This window comes from Arachis ipaensis, chromosome B3 (assembly GCF_059453495.1).
Source record: "Arachis ipaensis isolate K30076 ecotype BB chromosome B3, ASM5945349v1, whole genome shotgun sequence".
Classification (NCBI taxonomy): domain Eukaryota; kingdom Viridiplantae; phylum Streptophyta; class Magnoliopsida; order Fabales; family Fabaceae; genus Arachis; species Arachis ipaensis.
In genome coordinates this window covers 136,856,651-136,877,916 of record NC_142438.1, presented here as the reverse complement: position 1 = coordinate 136,877,916, position 21,266 = coordinate 136,856,651, and the positions used below count along the sequence as shown (strand labels likewise).

Genomic DNA, 21,266 nt, shown 5'->3' with positions numbered 1-21,266 from the left:
TTGGTATGCAGAAGCTGAGATCTCTTCAACAAATCTTACCATAAGTGATGAAAATCTCAGCCACAACATACTTTTTGTTTTCTTTTTCTTGCCATCATTGTGATGGTCTTGTTGCTTGCTTCTTCTTCTTTTCGGTAGCTAGCTTTATCTTTCATGCTTTCTCTATTGAAATGACCGAAAGAGAAGGAGTAGAGAGAGAAGAAGAAAAAAAAGCAAAGCTATGAGTGTTATTACAAATAAATTAATTAGGATCAGCTCTCCATGCTTTGTGTAGTAGCGTGTAAGCTACACTTAATGCCATCAAATCACTTTGACATTTTCTCTTTCATATTTCCAAGGCAATTAACTCAAGCAAAGAGAATTTTGAAATCCACCACATGATGGAAGTAGGATCCGTTGGAAGCATTCCTTGCTTTCTCTCTTTCTTGTTTTCAGTCCAAGCAAGCAAAACAATTTGGGCTCATAGTAATGATTGAATTCTGGCCCAAATAACATAACAACAATTCAGCCACAAGGATCAAAGGGATTTTGTATCTATGCTGAATGTTAATTTTAATACAATTGGGCTTGCCATTTTTCTTTTCTTTTCGGCCCAATAACAAAACCTGCATAGCAAAATTATTTTAATTAACATATTTGAATTGGAATCAATTTAATAATTTTACAATTAATCATATTAATAATGTTTAGTCATCACTAATTTAATTTAGAGTTTTTCAAACTCATCAATAGCCAACAGTTGATTTAATAGCATTCAATATCTGTATAAAATAAGTGGCAGAACTTGTTATGCATTTTGATTTTTCATTTATGCATTCTGATCTTTATGCATTTATGATATGATTTTAATTTGTTAATTATTATATCTTTTGATTTTCAGGTTTAAATCTTGATTTGCAAACTTTTAATGATGATGAAGATGTTGAAAGTGATCAAGAATAAGGGTTGAAGATTCCTTTATATCTAATATTGTAATTTCTTTATTATGGTGTTAAATTTGTAGTGATCTAATACTTTTTTTATTTCAAGTTATTTGAGCTAATGACATTGTATGAATTTTTATGTTTGTATTTTAATTTATCTATAAATTTTAAGTTTTTGTCTTAATTTAGATATGAATATGTAAAAATTAAAATATTTAAATTTTATAGGGGCGGGTAGGGGTGGGGTGGGTACTCGCAGGGACGGGTTCGGGTACTGCAATTTACTACCCGCGGGTTGTGGCGGGGCGAGTAGTACTTGAGTGACGGGACGGCGGGGCTGGGTCGGGTAGGGTAAAAACCCGCCCCTACCCGCCCCACTGCCACCCCTATTGACTGGAGCTATCGCAAATTACCCACCCAAAACCAGCACAATCATCCCCTAAGTTCACACTCCCATCACAATTTAACTTCCAAGCACCAGGTTCTGGCGGAGACCAAGACAGAAGTTTTAATCCCTGAACTCAACACACTCAATTCTGAGTTGTATATTCAAAATCCACCATGCACCTGCGAGCTTTGTATGCAATTGACCCAGGAGATCCAAAAACTCCCTGAAAATTACTCATATTTCTGTCTTGCCAAATTGACCATATTATAGCTGCAAATTTGGAACAACCTTCATTGAGGAGGCCATGCTTGAACCAATCATGCACCTTGTGAGAGCCAAAGAAACACACATCAGAAAAACCTAGAGAAATCCAAACTGATCGCACCACTTCACAATCCCGAAAACAATGAAGAATTGTCTCCGGAAGTTGATTGCAACGTGTACATAAGGATGAGGAGGAGAGATGTCGTCGAAAACGTGGATATTGAGTTGGTACAGCATCATGAAGGCAAATCCACACTAGGAGCCTCAACTTTTCAGGGACCCGCGCCTTCCAAAGCCAAAGCCAATTGATATTCCTATCCCAATTCAACTTATTCTGAATTAACCATAAATATCCTTGTTTAGCAGAGTAAAGAGTGTGCTCCCATCTCCGACCCAAATTACGACCAGAAGTCGAAATATGTACTAAATTAAGAATGTCTTCCCTTAAGTCCCTAGGAATAAAAGAGTAAATCATCTCTAAATGCCAAACTCCATTACGGTAAACATCTTCAATGGTCAAAGCAGCCTCACAGATATCAAAAAATTTAACCCTCGCTCCTACTGGCCGAGAGTGCAACCAAGAGTCAAACCAAAAATTTTTAAAAAGAGTTCCCACTTTCCAAACAAACTCTTCCTTTAATACGAAAGCTGTCAATAAACTTCCATATAGTACGAGATAATAATAATAATAAGAGAAATTAATGTTATATATAATATAATACTTTTTTTTGGGTGAACTAATAAAAAATATTTATTGCTGAATACTATATATACGTGGGAAAAAAATTCTTTAAAGTAGAAAGATTGATAAAATACTAAAGTAATACTTTAATTATCTTTAAATGTATAATTTTAATTATTTGTGAATTTTATTATTTTATTACTTAACCAAACTTTTTTGTTTAAAAGAGCTTGATCCATATATATCAGGTACTGTTAAAAACTTTTATTGAAAAATGATTGTTGAATTCAGAGATAATATTTTCTAAATAATTGTTTAATAAAAAGATTCAATCTTCAAACAATATTAATATATCACCCTCGAATCAATAATAGTTGTCCATTTAAAAACAAAATTTGTATGGTAATATACAAATAATTCATTAAAGTTATTTATATATGATGATAAATAATTTTTTAATATATATATATATATATATATATATATATATATATATATATTTTTAATTTTGTCTTTTGATTAGTGTGAGAATGCTACATATATGAGATGAAATATACTGAATATATAAAATTATTTTAAACAAATATTTAATTGTATGACCAATTTACATCATGATTGTAAAAAATTATTAATACAGTGATAATATTTAGATATATGTACGAAATTTTTGTACACACTAATACATCAAAATTAAATGATTATTTTTAGATATATAATTTTGAACAAAATAACTAAAAATATGAATCACTTGTAGGAAGTAGGAATTGATTATGGAGGATATGACAGAGAACTGTAATTCCGTAAGCTTCAAATTGAAACGAAAGATGTAAAAATAAATAGATTTAACTATGTCAAATGAGTCAAATTGTAAAAAGCAACGTTAAATAATAAATAACGTAGAAGTATCGGATTCATATATTCTAATTAAAGACGGTGCACCAAAAAAAAAAAGTTATTCTAATTAAAGACGGATAATTTCCTGAGGAAATCTGTTTTGGTTGACTTTTGCTCGTTTGGCTCACTTTCTTTCTTTCGAAAATGACATGCCAATCTAAGTTTATCAATGTTGATGTTTATTAAGTGTAATATCAAAGGAAGCTGACATATATTTAATTATTTATGTAGTTTATAAAATATTAGAGTGATGTTATTTTAGCATTATAATTAGGACAATTTACTCAAATAAAATAATTGAAGCAAAAGTTTATTATACAACAATCGAAAACTGGTTATTTATTTGTTCTATGTATATTATATAGCAATCGTAGAATTTTTTCCATTTTTTAGAGAAACATATAAATTGTGGTACCCCTTTTACGGTTGACTTAAAAAATATTGTGGGTATAAACTGTGGTATCCCTTCCACGGTTTACGAGTAGCTATATATATACATAATTTGCGAGACCAAGTGACGGATTACATTGTTGGGGTAAAATTGTTGGAGGGGAGCAACGTGCGGATGAGCTGGTGCAACCGCAGCTATTGAACTAGAAGCACCACCCATGACAGTCGAGTGAGGAATCGGAGCTGATGCTTTAGAACTGTGTACAACTCGTGTATTCTGATCTCTGAAAACTCCTATGACAATGAAACAGAACCCGAAGATCTTCATCAGACGCTATTACAAACGTATCATATTTCACACCGGTAGACACAACTGCGATAAAAATCTTATAAAATAACTCCTTCACCCACTTGTTTTCAAACACACCAATCTTATGCAATATGCTGTTCTTTAAATCTGACAAGGTATTCGATGAACCAATAAATACACTCAAAAGTTTTCTCTCAGTGAACTTCACACCATATTTCTTGCTTCTACGAATTTTTCCAGAACAATACACTAGCACTAGAAAATTTTCTTCCTCACTTGCAGTTTATTTTGTGAGAAGAAAATCAATTGTATTCTCTCTAGCTATTTCAATGTAGATGTACAAATATATAGAAAAAAAATATTTACTATTCTAGGCCCTATCATTTAGCTACTGACCCTATAATTTAGTATCCTAATTTATAGCTTCTATATTTACAAAAAGAAATCCCTAAAAATAAGTTATAGAATTCCTATAATTAAGCATAAGAAATCTCAACACTCCCCCTCAAGTTGGTGCATAGATATCACACATTCCCAACTTGCTTAAGAATTTTGAAAAAACTTGACTTGAAACTGCTTTTGTGAGGATATCTGCTAGTTGATCTTCTGATCGAATCTTAGGTAACTCCAAAATCTTCGCATCTAGTTTCTCCTTAATGAAAAATCTATCTACTTCCACATGCTTCGTACGATCATGTTAGACTGGATTATGAGCAATATCACATGAAGCCTTATTGTCACAATACAATTGAATTGGTTGCTTGGGGGGAAATCCAAATCCATCAAGAGGAGTCTTAGCCATAGTGTTTCGCATAGTCCAAGTGCCATTCCTCTAAATTTAGCCTCTGCACTTGAACGTGCTACAACATTCTGCTTCTTGCTTCTCCAGGAAACATGATTACCTCCTACAAAGGTGAAATAACCAGAAGTTGAACGTCAATCATCTATTGTCCCAGCCCAATCAGCATCTGTATATGCATCCACATTTTGACAATCTGCATTTTTAGTGAACAAGATTCTTTTTTCTGGAGAAGATTTCAGATATCTCAGAATACGTACCACTGCATTCATATGTTGTTCTCCAGGATTATGCATAAACTGGCTCACAACACTCAATGCATATGCATGATCTGGCTTTGTGTGTGCCAAGTACATTAACCTTCCAACCAATCTCTGGTATCGCCCTTTATCAACTGGCACTTGATTTGATTCAATTGATAACTTCAATCCTTCTTCCATTGGTGTATCAGCTGGCTGACAGGCTGACATGCCAGTTTCTTGTAACAAGTCTAAAGTATATTTTCTTTGAGATAGAAAAATACCTTTGATGGATCTAGACACTTCGATTCCAAGAAAGAATTTTAAAGGGCTGAGGTCTTTCATTTCAAATTCATTAAACAAGTAACTTTGTAATGCCTTTCTTTCTTCAGGATCATTTTCCGTTACCACCATGTCATCTATGCAAACAATAAGTACAGTTATCTTACCATGTTGTTTCTTCAAGAATAAAGTATGATCTGTATTGCTTTGATTGTAGCCGAAAGCCTTCATGGATTTGGTGAATCTTCCAAACCATGCCCTTAGAGATTGCTTAAGCCCATACAACAACTTTTTTAATCTGCACACCTTTTGAGTGCATTTTTCTGGTATCATGCATCCTGGTGGAAGGTCTATGTAGACTTCTTCAGACAACCCTCCATGTAGAAAGGCATTCTTCACATCAAACTGTTGTAATGGCCAGTTCAAATTCGAAGCTAGAGACAACAAGACTCGAATTGTGTTGATTTTGGCTATAGATGCAAATGTTTCTGTATAATCAATTCCATAGACCTGAGTGTGCCCTTTAGCCACTAGTCTCGCTTTAAAGCGTTCGACTGTACCATCTGCTTTGTACTTCACTGTATAAACCCATCTGCATCCAACTATTTTCTTCTCGGGAGGACAATCAACAAGCTCCCAAGTCTCATTTTTTTTTAAGGATTTCATCTCCTCATTCATAGCTGCCTTCCATCTCGGGTCGGCTAAGGTTTCCTACACACTGTTAGGAATATATACATTATAGATAATTGATTTATAAATGATCGATTTGATTCAGACAAGCGGTGGCTAGACACATAATGACTCATAGGATATTTGACCTTACTAGAAATCTTAGGTTCATATGTGGGTTTAGGGATACCTCTGGTGTGACGTGGTGGTAGTTGTTTTCTAGATGGTTCAGCCATATCAGGAGCATCCTCAGCTGACGAATGGTTGTTTGGTGTATTGATTTCTTGTGGTTCGAGGGATTCGGATGCTGATGATGGACTTGATACTTCCCTTTCTAAGTGCTCATCATTACCCAAGTTCAACTCATCCATATCTCGAGCATTAAGTTCAGCAACCTCCTCTCTAGTAGAGAGTTCTACTTCTTTTGGTATTTGAAGATCTAAAGTCAGAACTTCCTCTTGGTACTTTCCCTGAAGTTCAGGCTGAAGGAAAAAATACATTGTGTCTTCATGAAAGACGACATCCAATGTAATAAACATTCTTTGTGTTGGAGGGTGATAACATCGATACCCTTTCTGATAAGTAGCATACCCCACAAAAATACATCGCAATGCACAAGGACTTAATTTATTGCGCTGGTGTTTATAGAGATGTACAAATGCTACACAACTAAAGACATGAGGAGGTAAGTTTGTTGTGGTAGGAGCTTCAGTAAGAGTTTCCGTAAGAGCTTGGTATGGTGTCTTGAAATCAATGGTACTGGAGGGAATTCGATTAATTAAATATGATGTAGATGTAAGTGCTTCACCCCAATAACACAATGGCATATGAGCCTCTATCAATAATGTACGAACAACTTTCAATAAGTGACGGTTTTTTCTCTCAGCCACCCCATTTTGTTGGGGTGTTTCAGGATAAGTAGTTTGATGAATGATTTCTTGTGCTTCCAAATATTGTTGAAAACTAGAACTCAAATATTCACCTCCATTGTCACTTCGTAGAACCTTAACCTTTGCATTGTATTGAGTACAAATCATTTTGTAAAATTTTTGGAACAACATATGTACCCCACTTTTGGATTTCATCAATCACACCTAAGTCATCCTTGTACAATCATCAATAAAAGTGACATACCAGCGTGCTTCACCCAAGGTAGCTACTTTGGTTGGACCCCAAACATCAGAATGTATAACCATAAAAGGAATTAAACTTTTATTCAAACTCAAAGGAAATGAAGCACGATGGCTTTTTGCATATTCACAAGTATCACAACGGAAACTAGAAATATCAAATTTTGCAAATAAGCTAGGAAATAATTTTTTAAGATAACCAAATGAGGCATGTCCCAAACGTCGATGCCATAACCAGATATCAGATTTTCTTTTTGTTGCTTCATCGTTGTCCATTGTCAATGCTTGACACAGTTGATTCAAACTCTTTGACTCCATGTCTAAGTAATATAGATTTCCTCTCTTAACACCACAACCAATCGTTTGCCTTGTTTGGATGTCCTTAAACACACAAAATTCAGGCCAAAAAATTACAACACAAAATAAAGCAGAGGTGATTTGAGATACTGACAAAAGGTTATAATCCAAGGATGGAACAACTAAAATAGAATTCAAATTCAAAGTATCAGTAAGAGACAAGGATCCTTCTCCTATAACAGGAGCTGAGGTACCATTAGCAGTAGAGACAAATTTTTGTGAGGAAGATTTAAGGGATGGAACCTGTCTAGAATCAAAGGTCATGTGATCCGAAGCACCAGAGTCAATTATCCATGTACTATTAGAAATAGGTGCGCAAATATTTAAAACTTTACCTCCATTACCTGCTGTTGCTACCAAAGCCGGGCCTTTTTCCTCAATATCTTGTTCTGCCTTTGATTCTACAACTGCAGAAGTGGAGTTCTTGTGTGAATTCTTCTTTCGTGGATCACGATTATGATCCCACCAGTCTAGATATCCCACAAGTTCAAAACAGTGACTTTTGGTATGGCCAGATTGATCACAATGGGCGCATCTATAAATGGATTTGTTAGCACTAGTAGTAGATTTAAAATGATTGGAACCTGTTCGATCTTGCTGATTGGGATTGGATTTGTGTTGAGTGGATCGGTTCCGGCTAACAAGGGCTGAAGCTTTAGGCTTCTCAGGTTCTCCTTTCATTGTTGCAAGCCGCACAGACTCACGACGAACCAGTGAGTAGCATTCTTCTAACTCAGGGATTGGATCTTTTTTCAAAATATCACCACGAATCTGATCGAACTCACAATCCAAACCAGCAAGAAAGATATGCACCCTTTGTCTCTCAATGGATTTGCAATACAGTTCTACATCTTTCTCACATTCCATACTCACCTTATTGCGATGATCCAACTCACCAAAAATTTCGATTAATTCACCATAATAGATAGAAAGTGTTCTGCCATCTTGTTTGGCAGAGAAAGCCCTTTGATTCAAGGTGAAAACTTGCAGTTCATCGGCCCATCATAGAAAGCTTTTGATAAAGCCTTCCAAATTTCACGAGCAGTAGGAAGACGGATATATCGCTTCATGATTTCTGGAGACATGGACATCAATAGCCATCTCTTGACTCTTTGGTTGTCTGTGTACCACTTGTCGTAACTTGTATCTTTTTCAGTCGGTGGTGCTGTTTTACCACGAATAAAGGAGAGTTTCTCCTTCTCAACAATATGCATCTCCATCATCTGGCACCAAACATCATAGTTTGTTTCATTGAGGACAATTCCAGCATTGAAAGATGAATTTTCAGATTAAATAATGATGGGAGCAGTCTTAGTGCCAGAGGGTTCAGAGGGGTCAGACTCTGACTTGCCCATTGTACTAGACGTAACCTAGGCTCTGATACCAAGTTTTTTTTGTGAGAAGAAAATCAATTATATTCTCTCTAGCTATTTCAACGTAGATGTACAAATATATAGAAAAAAATGTTTAATATTCTAGGCCCTATCGTTTAGCTACTGACCCTATAATTTAGTATCCTAATTTATAACTTTCATATTTACAAAAAGAGATCCCTAAAAGTAAGTTACAGAATCCCTAGAATTAAGCATAAGAAATCTCAACACTTGCCATTGTAAAAATAATCCTCTTCTACACAATTAATTTCACTGTGTATATATAGATTTTTCACTCTTCATAAACCGTAATAGAAGAAGAGAGGATTATATATTTTTTTACTTGTTCATAAATTGTGAAAGGAATACTACATGTGTTTTTCCTAAAAAATAAAAAAGATTCTACGATTTTTATATAATATAAATAGAACAAATAAATAATTAATTTTTAATAGTTGTATTTGAATAAATATTTGCTTCATTTATTTTATTTAAATAAATTATCCTTATAATTAGGTATTTGATGGTATATTACTATATTAACAAACTTTAAAAGTGAAAAAGGTATTTAAATGTTAGCAATTCGAAAGATATAGAGTCAATGTCTTTACGCCATATGATGATGTATTGGATGTTTGAAGAACATTTTCAAAATTTTGTCCTTGTATTTCCATTCTTCGAAAAACGAGTTGAATTTTCTAAATTAGTAGTATTATTCTTAGAAGTAAAGTTTAAATTTCATCCTTAATACTTTTGAAATCTATTATATATCTCTAATTTTAAGGTTAAAATGTTCTCATTGTAATTGAAATTAAATTTTTTTTTTTAAAATTAAAGAATTTTTTCCTCTTCTCTCTTCCTTTCTCTATTTCTCTCATTTCTTCACTCACTCTATCTCTCTTATATATCATTATCAATGACTAATTACGAATTTGACAATCAAAATATACAACATAACATTCTCTAATTATATTTAAATTAAATTAAATTAAAATTAAAATTGAAATACTAAAATTGAAATATAACTATATTATATATTATATTTATATATTACTAACTAATTTAATAATTAAAATGTGTCACATGACACTCTCTTATTAAAATTTAGAGAAAATATTTTTCTCTAAAATTAGTAAACATCCTTCTTATATTTTCTTATCTACCTCTCTCTTTTTTTTCTATTTCTCTTTATCCTTCCCACTCTATATATAATTTATAATTCATATTTTATATTAGTAATTTGACAAATCAAAATGTATTACCAGATATTTTTATTATAATTAAAATAAAAATTTTTCTTAGCTTCCAAAATTAACAAACTCCCTCTCTAATTCTTCTTCTTTATATTTCTCTCTCCTTTGTCTCACTCTTTATTTTTCTCTACCTTTATGTTTTATAAAAAATAAAATTAATAATATAATATAATTTAAATAAAAAATATTATTATATACATATTTTTTATTTAATTTTAAATTTTTACTGCTTATCTTTTGAATATATATTTTTATTTTTTTTTAAATATTTATTACATATAATTTTAAAAAAATACTAATATTGTGATTAAAAGTTAAAATTAAGATTTAATTGTTTTAAAAAAATAAGTTAATTTTATAACTATCAATATAAATTTTTTTTATGTTAATATCTAATTATATTTTTATATATATAGAAAAAAATATTATTTTTAAATAGCAAGCATAAAAATTAATTATTTCTATTTATGCAACAAATTTAATATCTAATCAAATATAAAATGTACACATTAAATTATTTTAAATTTTAGATAACGAATGTTAAAATTAAGTAAAAAAATTAAACTCTTTCATTTGAAAATAATAACAAAAAAACTTATTATTTAATTTTGTTTAAAACTCTGGTCTTCTTAGTCGACGGAAACTTTTGTCCCTTACGACCATTTTATAAAAGTAGTTTAATGTTATAAATTTTTTGTGTCATAGTCTATAATAACAGGATCGACGTAATTTTAAAAGATTTATATTTCCGTAATAGTATTACGGGTAAAAATACTAGTTGGAATAAAAAAATTATTGATTATTGATTATAACAAAAATTGATACTAAAGATAAAATTAAAATGTTTCAAAAAAATAACATTAGAGAAAAATTAACACAAACTAAATAACAAAAATATTTTTGAAATATTTTTGTAGATAGTTACAAAAATTCTTATTCTTAATTTATAATATGTGTAAAGTAAAAATGATCTAAAATAAGTTAAAGAATTTGATCCATGAATAAATAAAGTTAGAAAATTTTTTTTTGATTGAGATTATAATTTTAACTTAAATTTTCAAAATAAAAGTTTTCAATTAAAAGTAATCCAAAATTGTATATTGAAGAATTTTATTATATTTTCGTTGATTAATTCTTACCACATTTTTGTTAGTTTTTGTTTTATAATTAATTCAGAAATTATTTGATTTATTTCTAACAAAAGACCTATGGATTATTAGTACACCACATTTTCATTGTTCCTATGACTTTTGTGTTATAGGCACACTACATTTTAATCAATTAAGCTATTTTACAATTTTTCAATAAATTTTTGGAACTTTTTATTTTTAACATTGAAGTAGTAATGGTGTTTTTTTAAAATGTGAATTGTTGGGGTGTTATTCTTAAACGTGGAGCCATTTAATTAGAGAAGTAAAAATCGGACCGTCCAATTTATTAGAAGTACAGAAATCGGACCGTTCGATTTCTAGAGGTATACAAATCGGACCATCCGATTTGTGTTAAAAAATAAAAAAAATTTGAGGTACAGAAATGGGATCCTCCAATTTATGTACTTTCTACCATTTTAAAAAACACCAAAAATTACAATATTAAAGTATATTACTACTTTTACTTCCATTAAAAAAAAAAAATTGCCCATTGTTCTTGGGTGTTTTTTTTTTCTCTCTTTTTTCTACCGGTTTCAATTCTTTATTGATGACACACAAAAAAATTGTTATTGAGATGTTCTTACTGTTGTGATAAGGATACTTTATCATACCTTACGTGGATGACCATTTTCCATGATATATAGTTTCTCAAGAATGACTTCATTTAATATGAAGTTGAAAAAGTTACCTAATGTACGTGTATAAATAGAGGCTTAAGCCTCTAACAATTACACACAAGCAATAATACAAATACAAAATCTTCTCTTTCTTTCTACGTACAAAAGTTCTTTTCTATTCATATATTACAACAACAACAGAATAAATATATTATCCTTCCTTCCTTCTCATACAAATAAATCCTCTTTTATGTTACAATCAAATACCCTTCTCCTTATATTACTATTACAATTCTTCCTCTTCTTTTATTTTATAAGTATTTTAAATTCTATTTTCTATTACTCTTTACATATAATATTAATAGCAATATTAACCATCTTTATTATATTGAGATAGTATCAAATGCAAATCTCTCTCTCTTTATTTTTAATACTTTTTCTTATCTTTGTATATATATACACAATACAACATATAATATTATTATATATATATAACAATTATTGAGCTAATTATATTAATAATAGAGTCTTCTATTTATACATCTTTATTTTATATATCTTTTATTTATTTCACAATACGTTATCAGCACGAGACTCTGATCAAATCTTTAGGAAGACTCAGGTAACAAATTTTCATTATGTCGAAGCTCTCTCATCTTGAATTCAATGCTCTCGATATATCTGAAAACAATTATTTATCATGGATACTAGATGCTGAAATCCATCTTGATTCAATGGATCTTGGAGATACCATTAAGGCTGAAAATAATGCATCCTAGAAGGATAAAGCTAAAGCCATGATTTTTCTCCGTCGTCATCTTGACGAAGGATTGAAAAATGAGTATCTTACATTAAAAGATCCTGCAGATCTCTGGAAAGACCTTGAAGAAAGGTATAATCATCAGAAAACGGTGATACTTCCTCAGGCCCGATATGAATGGACGCATTTGCGTTTACAAGATTTTAAATCTATAAATGAATATAATTCTGCAATGTTTCGAATCACCTCACGAATGAAATTGTGTGGGGAAAAAATAACTGATCATGATATGTTGGAGAAAACTTTCTCAACCTTCCATGCCTCGAATGTGCTCCTGTAGCAGCAGTATCGAGAGAAAGGGTTCAAAAAATATTCTGAGTTAATTTCTTGCCTTCTTGTTGCCGAACGCAACAATGAGTTATTATTAAAAAATCATGAAGCGCGCCCAGCTGGCGCCGCCCCATTTCCTGAAGTAAATGCGGCAAATCATTACCCCAGAAGAGGTAAATGGCAAGCTTTTAATAACAAGAAAAATTATGGAAGGAAAAGGAATTATGTTCAAAAGAGAGGATCTCACCAGAAGTGGGACAAAGAAAAGAATATCGGGCAGAATAAATCAACCGAGGAGAAGTGTTTCCGCTGTGGTGGAAAGGGCCATTGGTCTCGTACCTGTCGTACCCCAAGGCACCTAGTCGATCTTTACCAGGCATCTTTGAAAAAGAACGACAAAGGAAAGGAAACAAATTTTGTTTCAAATGATGCTGAGAACTCCACCACTCATTATGATGTATCTGATTTCTTTGAGGATCCTGAAGGAAATATTGGTCATTTGATCAATGATGGAATAGTTTAATATGTGGGATTGTGAAGTATATATGTAAATAAATAATGTAAAAAAAACTTATTGTTAAGTTTTATTTTCTATGTATTTAAGTTTCAAATGTGATGTACATAAATAATGAAATATTAATGAATTTTGAAATTATTAAATGTGTCAAATTTTAAAATAAAATTTTAAGTATATGACATTATTTTATGTACAGTATTTCTTAGAAAATAATTCTGATCAAGTATTCAATTTAACTATGCATACTACTCATTTTATTATTATTTGTTTTTGAAGAATGGTAAGGATATGTAATGAAGATGTATGCCTTGCGGATAGTGCAAGTTCACACACTATTCTCAAAAGTGATATATATTTTACCCATCTTGTACCAAAAGAAGAGTGTGTTAATACTATCATTGGCTCAGGCAATGTGATTGAAGGCTCCGGAAGAGCTGTAATTTTGTTTCCTGGAGGAACAAAATATATAATAAATAATGCACTATTGTCTACCAAGTCTCGAAGAAACCTGTTGAGTTTTAAAGATATTCGCCGAAATGGATATCATATTGAGACGATGAATGAGGGAAATCATGAGTATTTATGTATCACAACTCATGATTCAAATAAGAAAGTTATATTAGAAAAATTACCCTCACTTTCATCTGGGTTGTATTATACCAAGATTAGTGCAATTGAATCACATGCCACTGTAAACCAGAAGTTTACTAGCTCAAATGAGTTCATAACTTGGCACGACCGATTGGGTCATCCGGGAACAACCATGATGAGGAGAATTATTGAAAACTCTCATGGACATTCACTAAAGAACCAGAAGATTCTTAAATCTAGTGAATTTTGTTGTGCTGCATGTTCTCAAGGGAAGTTAATTTTAAGGCCATCACCAGTAAAGATTGGATTTGAGTCCCCTGAATTCCTAGAAAGGATTCAAGGTGATATATGTGGGCCTATTCATCCACCATGTGAATCTTTTAGATATTTTATGGTCCTAATAGACGCATCTTCGAGATGGTCACATGTGTGCTTATTATCTTCTCGCAACCTGGCGTTTGCGAGATTACTGGCTCAAATTATTCGATTAAAAGCACAATTTCCAGAAAATCCAATCAAAGCAATTCGTCTTGATAATGCTGGTGAATTTACTTCCCAAGCTTTTTATGCTTATTGTATGGCTAATGGAATAAGTGTTGAACATCCAGTAGCTTATGTTCACACACAAAATGGGTTAGCAGAATCACTTATTAAGCGCCTCCAATTAATTGCTAGACCCTTGCTTATGAGAACAAATCTCCCAACCTCGGTTTGGGGGCATGCTATTTTACATGCCGCAGCACTTATTCGTTTGAGGCCAACGAGTTATCATCAATTCTCTCCTATACAATTAGCTTTTGGCCAGCAGCCAAATGTTTCCCATTTAAGAATATTTGGGTGTGCGATATATGTTCCCATTGCACCACCTAATCGCACCAAAATGGGACCCCAAAGAAAATTGGGGATATATGTTGGATATGATTCTCCCTCTATAGTGAGGTATCTTGAGATACAAACTGGTGATGTGTTTAAAGTCCGGTTTGCCGATTGTCATTTTGATGAATCAAAATTTCCAACATTAGGGGGAGAGAATAAGTTTCCTGAAAAGGAACTTAATTGGAATGCATCATCGTTGATGCATTTAGATCCTCGATCAGCGCAATGTGAACTAGAAGTTCAAAAGATTGTACATTTGCAAAGAATAGCAAATGAATTGCCTGATGCATTTTCCGATACAAAGAGGATAACCAAATCTTATATACCAGCGGAAAATGCCCCAATTCGAATTGATGTCCCAGTAGGACAAGCAGCTACTGAAGCGAATTCACGCCAGAAGCGTGGCAGGGCGGAAAATGTCCCAATTCGAATTGATGTCCCAGTAGGAAAAATAGCCACTGAAGCAAATACACGCCAGAAGCGTGGCAGGCCTGTCGGTTCTAAAGATAGAAATCCTCGAAAGAGAAAAGAGGTAAATACTATTCCTGTTGAAAAAGACATAGTAGAGACACCCGCAGTTGTCCAAAATTCTGATATAACGCCAGAAGACGTTCAGGTACCTGAAAACTGTGAAAATGACGAGATCTCGATAAATTATGTCTTTACAGGAGAGAAATGGGACCGAAATAAGACAATTGTCAATGAAATATTTGCATATAACGTGGCATTAGATATCATGCATGAAAGTAAGGATCTTGAGCCAAGATCAGTTGAAGAATGTCGACAAAGAAATGATTGGCCAAAATGGGAAGCAGCCATGAAGGCTGAATTAGACTCACTTGCAAAACGTGAAGTATTCGGACCTGTAGTCCGTACACCAGAAGATGTAAAACCTGTTGGATACAAATGGGTATTTGTGAGAAAACGAAATGAGAAAAATGAAGTTGTGCGCTATAAAGCCCGACTTGTGGCACAAGGTTTTTCACAAACGCCCGGTATAGATTATGAAGAAACGTATTCCCCAGTAGTGGATGCGATAACATTGCGTTATTTGGTCAGTTTATCTGCATATCATAAACTGCATATGCATTTAATGGATGTGGTAACAGCCTATTTATACGGCTCATTAGATCGGGATATCTATATGAAAGTCCCCGAAGGACTAAAGATATCTAAACCATCCAATGAATATTCGCAAGGGTTATACTCAGTCAAATTGCAAAGATCTTTATATGGTCTAAAGCAATCTGGACGAATGTGGTATAATCGTCTTACTGAGTATCTGGCCAAAAACGGTTTCAAGAATGATGATATATGCCCGTGTGTTTTCATAAAGAAAACTGCTTCTGGATTCATTATAATTGCTGTGTACGTTGATGATTTAAATATCATTGGGACTCTTCAAGAGATTCCAACAATTATAAAAATTCTAAAGGAAGAGTTTGAGATGAAAGATCTTGGAAAGACTAAGTTTTGTCTCGGCCTGCAGATCGAGCATATAAAAGACGGGATCTTTATCCATCAAACAACATACACAGAAAAGATCTTGAAAAGATTTTATATGGATAAGTCACATCCGTTAAGTACCCCAATGATTGTAAGATCTTTAGATGTGAAAAAGGATCAATTCCGTCCTAAAGAAGAAAATGAAGATATCCTTGGTCCTGAAGTACCATATCTTAGTGCCGTTGGAGCGCTAATGTATCTTGCTAATAATACACGACCTGACATATCATTCGCGGTGAATTTACTAGCAAGGCATAGTTCCTCTCCAACCAGAAGACATTGGAGTGGAATCAAACAAATTTTTCGATATCTTCATGGAACGGTTGATATGGGATTGTTTTATCCCTACGGATCCAAGTCACAACTAGTTGGCTATGCAGATGCTGGATACTTGTCTGATCCACATAAAGGGAGATCTCAAACAGGATACCTGTTCACATATGGTGGTACAGCTATATCATGGAGGTCCACGAAACAAACGATTGCAGCAACCTCCTCTAATCATGCTGAAATACTGGCGATTCATGAAGCTAGTCGCGAGTGTTTTTGGCTGAGGAGTTTGATTCAATATATTATGTCATCATGTGGACTGATTGATCATAAGATAGCTCCAACTGTCCTGTTTGAAGATAATACAGCATGCATTGCTCAACTTAAGGGTGGATACATCAAAGGTGATAGAACAAAGCATATTTCTCCCAAATTCTTCTTCACTCATGACCTTCAAAATCAAGGGACAATTGATGTCCAACAGATCCGTTCAAGTGACAATCTGGCAGATTTATTCACAAAGTCACTCCCAAAATCCTCCTTTGAAAGATTGGTACATGAGATTGGGATGCGCCGATTTCGAGACATTAAATGATGTCGGCAAGAGGGGGAGACTGTACTTTTTTTTCCTTGGTCAAGTTTTTTTTCCCATTGGGTTTTTCTTGACAAGGTTTTTAATGAGGCAGTCCCCATCACAAAGGATTTTGTACTCTTTTTCCTTCACTAAAGTTTTTTTCCTATTGGGTTTTCTTTAGTAAGGTTTTAACGAGGCATAATCCTAAATGGTCATCCAAGGAGGAGTGTTGTGATAAGGATACTTTATCATACCTTACGTGGATGACCATTTTCCATGATATATAGTTTCTCAAGAATGACTTCATTTAATATGAAGTTGAAAAAGTTACCTAATGTACGTGTATAAATAGAGACTTAAGCCTCTAACAATTACACACAAGCAATAATACAAATACAAAATCTTCTCTTTCTTTCTACGTACAAAAGTTCTTTTCTATTCATATATTACAACAACAACAGAATAAATATATTATCCTTCCTTCCTTCTCATACAAATAAATCCTCTTTTATGTTACAATCAAATATCCTTCTCCTTATATTACTATTATAATTCTTCCTCTTCTTTTATTTTATAAGTATTTTAAATTCTATTTTCTATTACTCTTTACATATAATATTAATAGCAATATTAACCATCTTTATTATATTGAGATAGTATCAAATGCAAATCTCTCTCTCTTTATTTTTAATACTTTTTCTTATCTTTGTATATATATACACAATACAACATATAATATTATTATATATATATATAACAATTATTGAGTTAATTATATTAATAATAGAGTCTTCTATTTATACATCTTTATTTTATATATCTTTTATTTATTTCACAATACTTACTTCTTTTGTCATGTACTTTTTTTTTTTTAAATATAACTTTTATTTTTCTATTTTAAAAAAAGAGGAGAGATATCTTTTATTTTATTATTTAAAATTTTATTAATTTTATTTTTTTATTGAGCAATAAATATTATATTTAATTCACTATAATTAGAATTGGTTTATTAATTACATTATTATTTTAGGGGCCTCAAATTCACCACGCTATTGGGCCATCGGAAATTGATTGAGGGTTTGCAGTAAGACCCTGCTGCTCCCCGCGTAGGATCACAATTAACGACGAAATCTCAACCGTCAGATATGACAAGACAAGAAAATAAAAAACAAAAAACAAAAAAGAAATAAAGAAATAAATATCTTCTTCTAATCTTCTATGACTTGAAAAGAAAGCTTCTTCTCTCAATTGTTTCTTCAGCGTAACCCAAGGGTTTTGGGGAGACCATTTTGCTCCATGGAGTCACACTGAGTTACCGAGTTAAGGTTCCCAACTCACCGAGTCACTCTCAACATTATCACCACAATTTCTCTCTTTCTTTCTCCCAATAAATTAAGAAAACAAAAAAAGAAAAAGGAAAAGAAAAACTCTGCTGTGTGAGTGAAAAAAATAAGAAGCCTTGTTCCTCCATTGCCTTTGATTCAGCTCTTCCTTTTGGTTTATTGTTTATCATTTTGTTTTTACAATAAACAAAGAAAATGATGAAATTTTTTGTATTAGAATTCTGATAGTTAGCTTTCTGTTATCTTTAAACTCTTAAGATACACTTTTTTATTTGGTAGCCTTACGAAATTGGGTTAGCAAATTCTTCAAAAAGTTGAAGGCTTTGTTTTTTCCCCCGTTGTGTCTCGGTTTCGTAAATGGACCAGTGATTCTAGATTAAGTATAATTGATTAACTTGCTGAATTGGTTTTGATATTTGAGGGAGAAAAAGAAGGACCTTGCAAATTTTTTTACAGAAGCTGTTCTCCAAGTTATTGGTTTATTCATATGAAATGAGCTTGTTCTCAGCTGGGTTAGATTCATTCATGCCCCCATTTTTGTTCTTGTTATATTGATCATTTCCTAATATATAGTAGTGACTGCTGCAACTGAAAAGGAACCATTTTTTGTTGACCTCAAAGTTTGCGGCTTTTTCCTTCATTCTTTCACATATTCGCTTGAAAAGAGAGCTTAGCTTCAGGTTTTAATTGCTGCTATTTGGAGTTTGAAAAATCATGGCTTTGTCGTTGACCCGTTTCTCATGGCCCTTGTGGGGTGGGAAGGAGAAGGAGCCAGTTTGTAATAATAGCACCACTGTGAATTCACCACTATCTTCTTCTGAGATGGTGAAGTTCCCTTTGGTGAGGGAGACAAAGATGGCCCCACCAACAGCTCGGAGAGGGGTTAGAAGGAAATGGCAGAGAAGGGAAGAGAGGAGGAGGAGGGTTGATAGGGATGAGTACGAGGATATTGTGTTGGTTCCATCTGATGGTTCTGACTCTGATTATGATTATGATTCTGATTGGTCCATTGGGTGGTTGGAGCCACTTGGTTCTGATTTTCAGAGTAGTGATGTTGATGATGATGACGATGATAGTTTTGCAGTCCTGGTTCCTTGCTATAGACATGGCTGCAAGGAGGTGGAAGAAGCTTCAAACAAGGTGCTCTTGAGTGCCATCCAGAACCTCCCTTATGAGTTTTCTTCAAGTAAGTTCTTTTTTTTGCTTCGCATTTTTTAATTTCTTCCCATATACTTTTGGTTTTATTAATTTTACTAATTTTGTTAAAGGGAACTTGTTGTATGTATAATGTATTGTTATGTTGAGAGTAATCTTTCTAATATTTGGGGTTGGTTTGGCCTTTTTGTTCATTGATTATATGAAGAAATTTGTACCATTTTCACAAAAGTTATAGGAATGTTGCCTTTTTTATATTTTTGGCCCTTTTGTAAAATTGGATTTGTTATTTTCTGTTATATTGATTCTTGGGAATTAGTTATACAAGTGAAACGGTTTAGAGGCTTATGTTTCGCCAAATCCAAGTGCACAAAGTCAAAGTCATCCCTTTGGTCATATTTCCTATAACTGTTTTGAATAATGAATATATATGATTTTCTTTTTAAGCCATTGATTTTGGGTTAGACATCTCTTTGTAAGTTCAAACCTCTATTGATTTCGGTTCTTCTTACTCTTATCATTTTGAGCATTTTTCCTTTATTTAGTCGCTTACACAGTTGTGAAAATATGCAGCTGGGAAGAATTACATGGAACAATGGCTGGCTTGTCTTCAGAATTTTGAAGCGTAGGAAGAAACCAACCTCATCTTCTATGATTCTCAACCCTATTGGTAGCTAGAAAGATAATGAAGACTACAATAAAAAAGTGCTAGAGACGCTTGAATGCCTATTGCCTAGTCCCTTCGTTGTAGATACCGTTTTCTATTGTCTTATTTATATGTACAGATGAATATAAAAAGGTAGCAAAAATATGATTAAAAAATTGTATTGGTAAACTCTTTTTTTTTTCTCTTTATATGCTTCTGTGTTATGAGTAGATTTCTACGGTTGCAACTCAAAAACTAGTATAACAAGAAGTCAACAACACGGCCTTTTGCCCTTTTCTATTTGGATGGATTAGCCGAATGAATCAAATAGCAAAAAAGTACATAAATTATGAGATTATAATTAGTGAAGTGCAAAATATATTTTGTTCTTTAATGTTGGTGGCTTAGTTTGCCATTCATTTCTCTTTTCAGTCCAATGCAATCAGTTAAAACTCTTTGTACCAAAATAATGGCCTATGGATGTAGTGGAGCACATGAAGCTGAAGTGAAGCCAAAGGCTACATGATCGCATCACATGTAGAATGGTGGCAATTTGCCGGCTGAAAATGATCTGTAACTGAAAGTTCATTAGGTACTATTGTCATATCTCCATAAATGTCTTAGAGTAGTTTGATTCTTTGGCATTCTGTCACATTCTTGGTAAATGTATTATCTATACACTTCCATAGAAGAAACACTTTTCTTTTAGATGAGATGAGAAAATGACACTTTCTTTAAGCACAAGGCTTTACAAGGAGAATGAGTTAAGTAATTTGGAGCTGGATGGGGTGTCATGCAAGAAATAGGGTATTTCAAACCCCTCAATGATTTGGGTTATAACATTTCTTATTTTCTGGTATAGGTTGTTTTTAAAGTTATCAAACAATAAATAATTTTCTTTAAAAATTATAGAATAATATTATATATATGACCAATAAAATTTATTAGTTTAATCAACACTTGACTAACTCTAAACA

General features: G+C 32.7%; 1 protein-coding gene across 1 annotated transcript; it reads left to right on the top strand.

The window, feature by feature from the left end:
• The first annotated feature begins 18,365 nt into the window (after positions 1-18,365).
• LOC107634705 (uncharacterized) lies at positions 18,366-21,069 on the top strand. Its single transcript, XM_088506869.1, has 2 exons — positions 18,366-19,674; positions 20,217-21,069. The coding sequence occupies exons 1-2, from the start codon at positions 19,203-19,205 to the stop codon at positions 20,270-20,272; spliced, it is 528 nt and encodes a 175-aa protein (XP_088362995.1). The 5' UTR covers positions 18,366-19,202; the 3' UTR covers positions 20,273-21,069.
• The last annotated feature ends 197 nt before the right edge of the window (positions 21,070-21,266 follow it).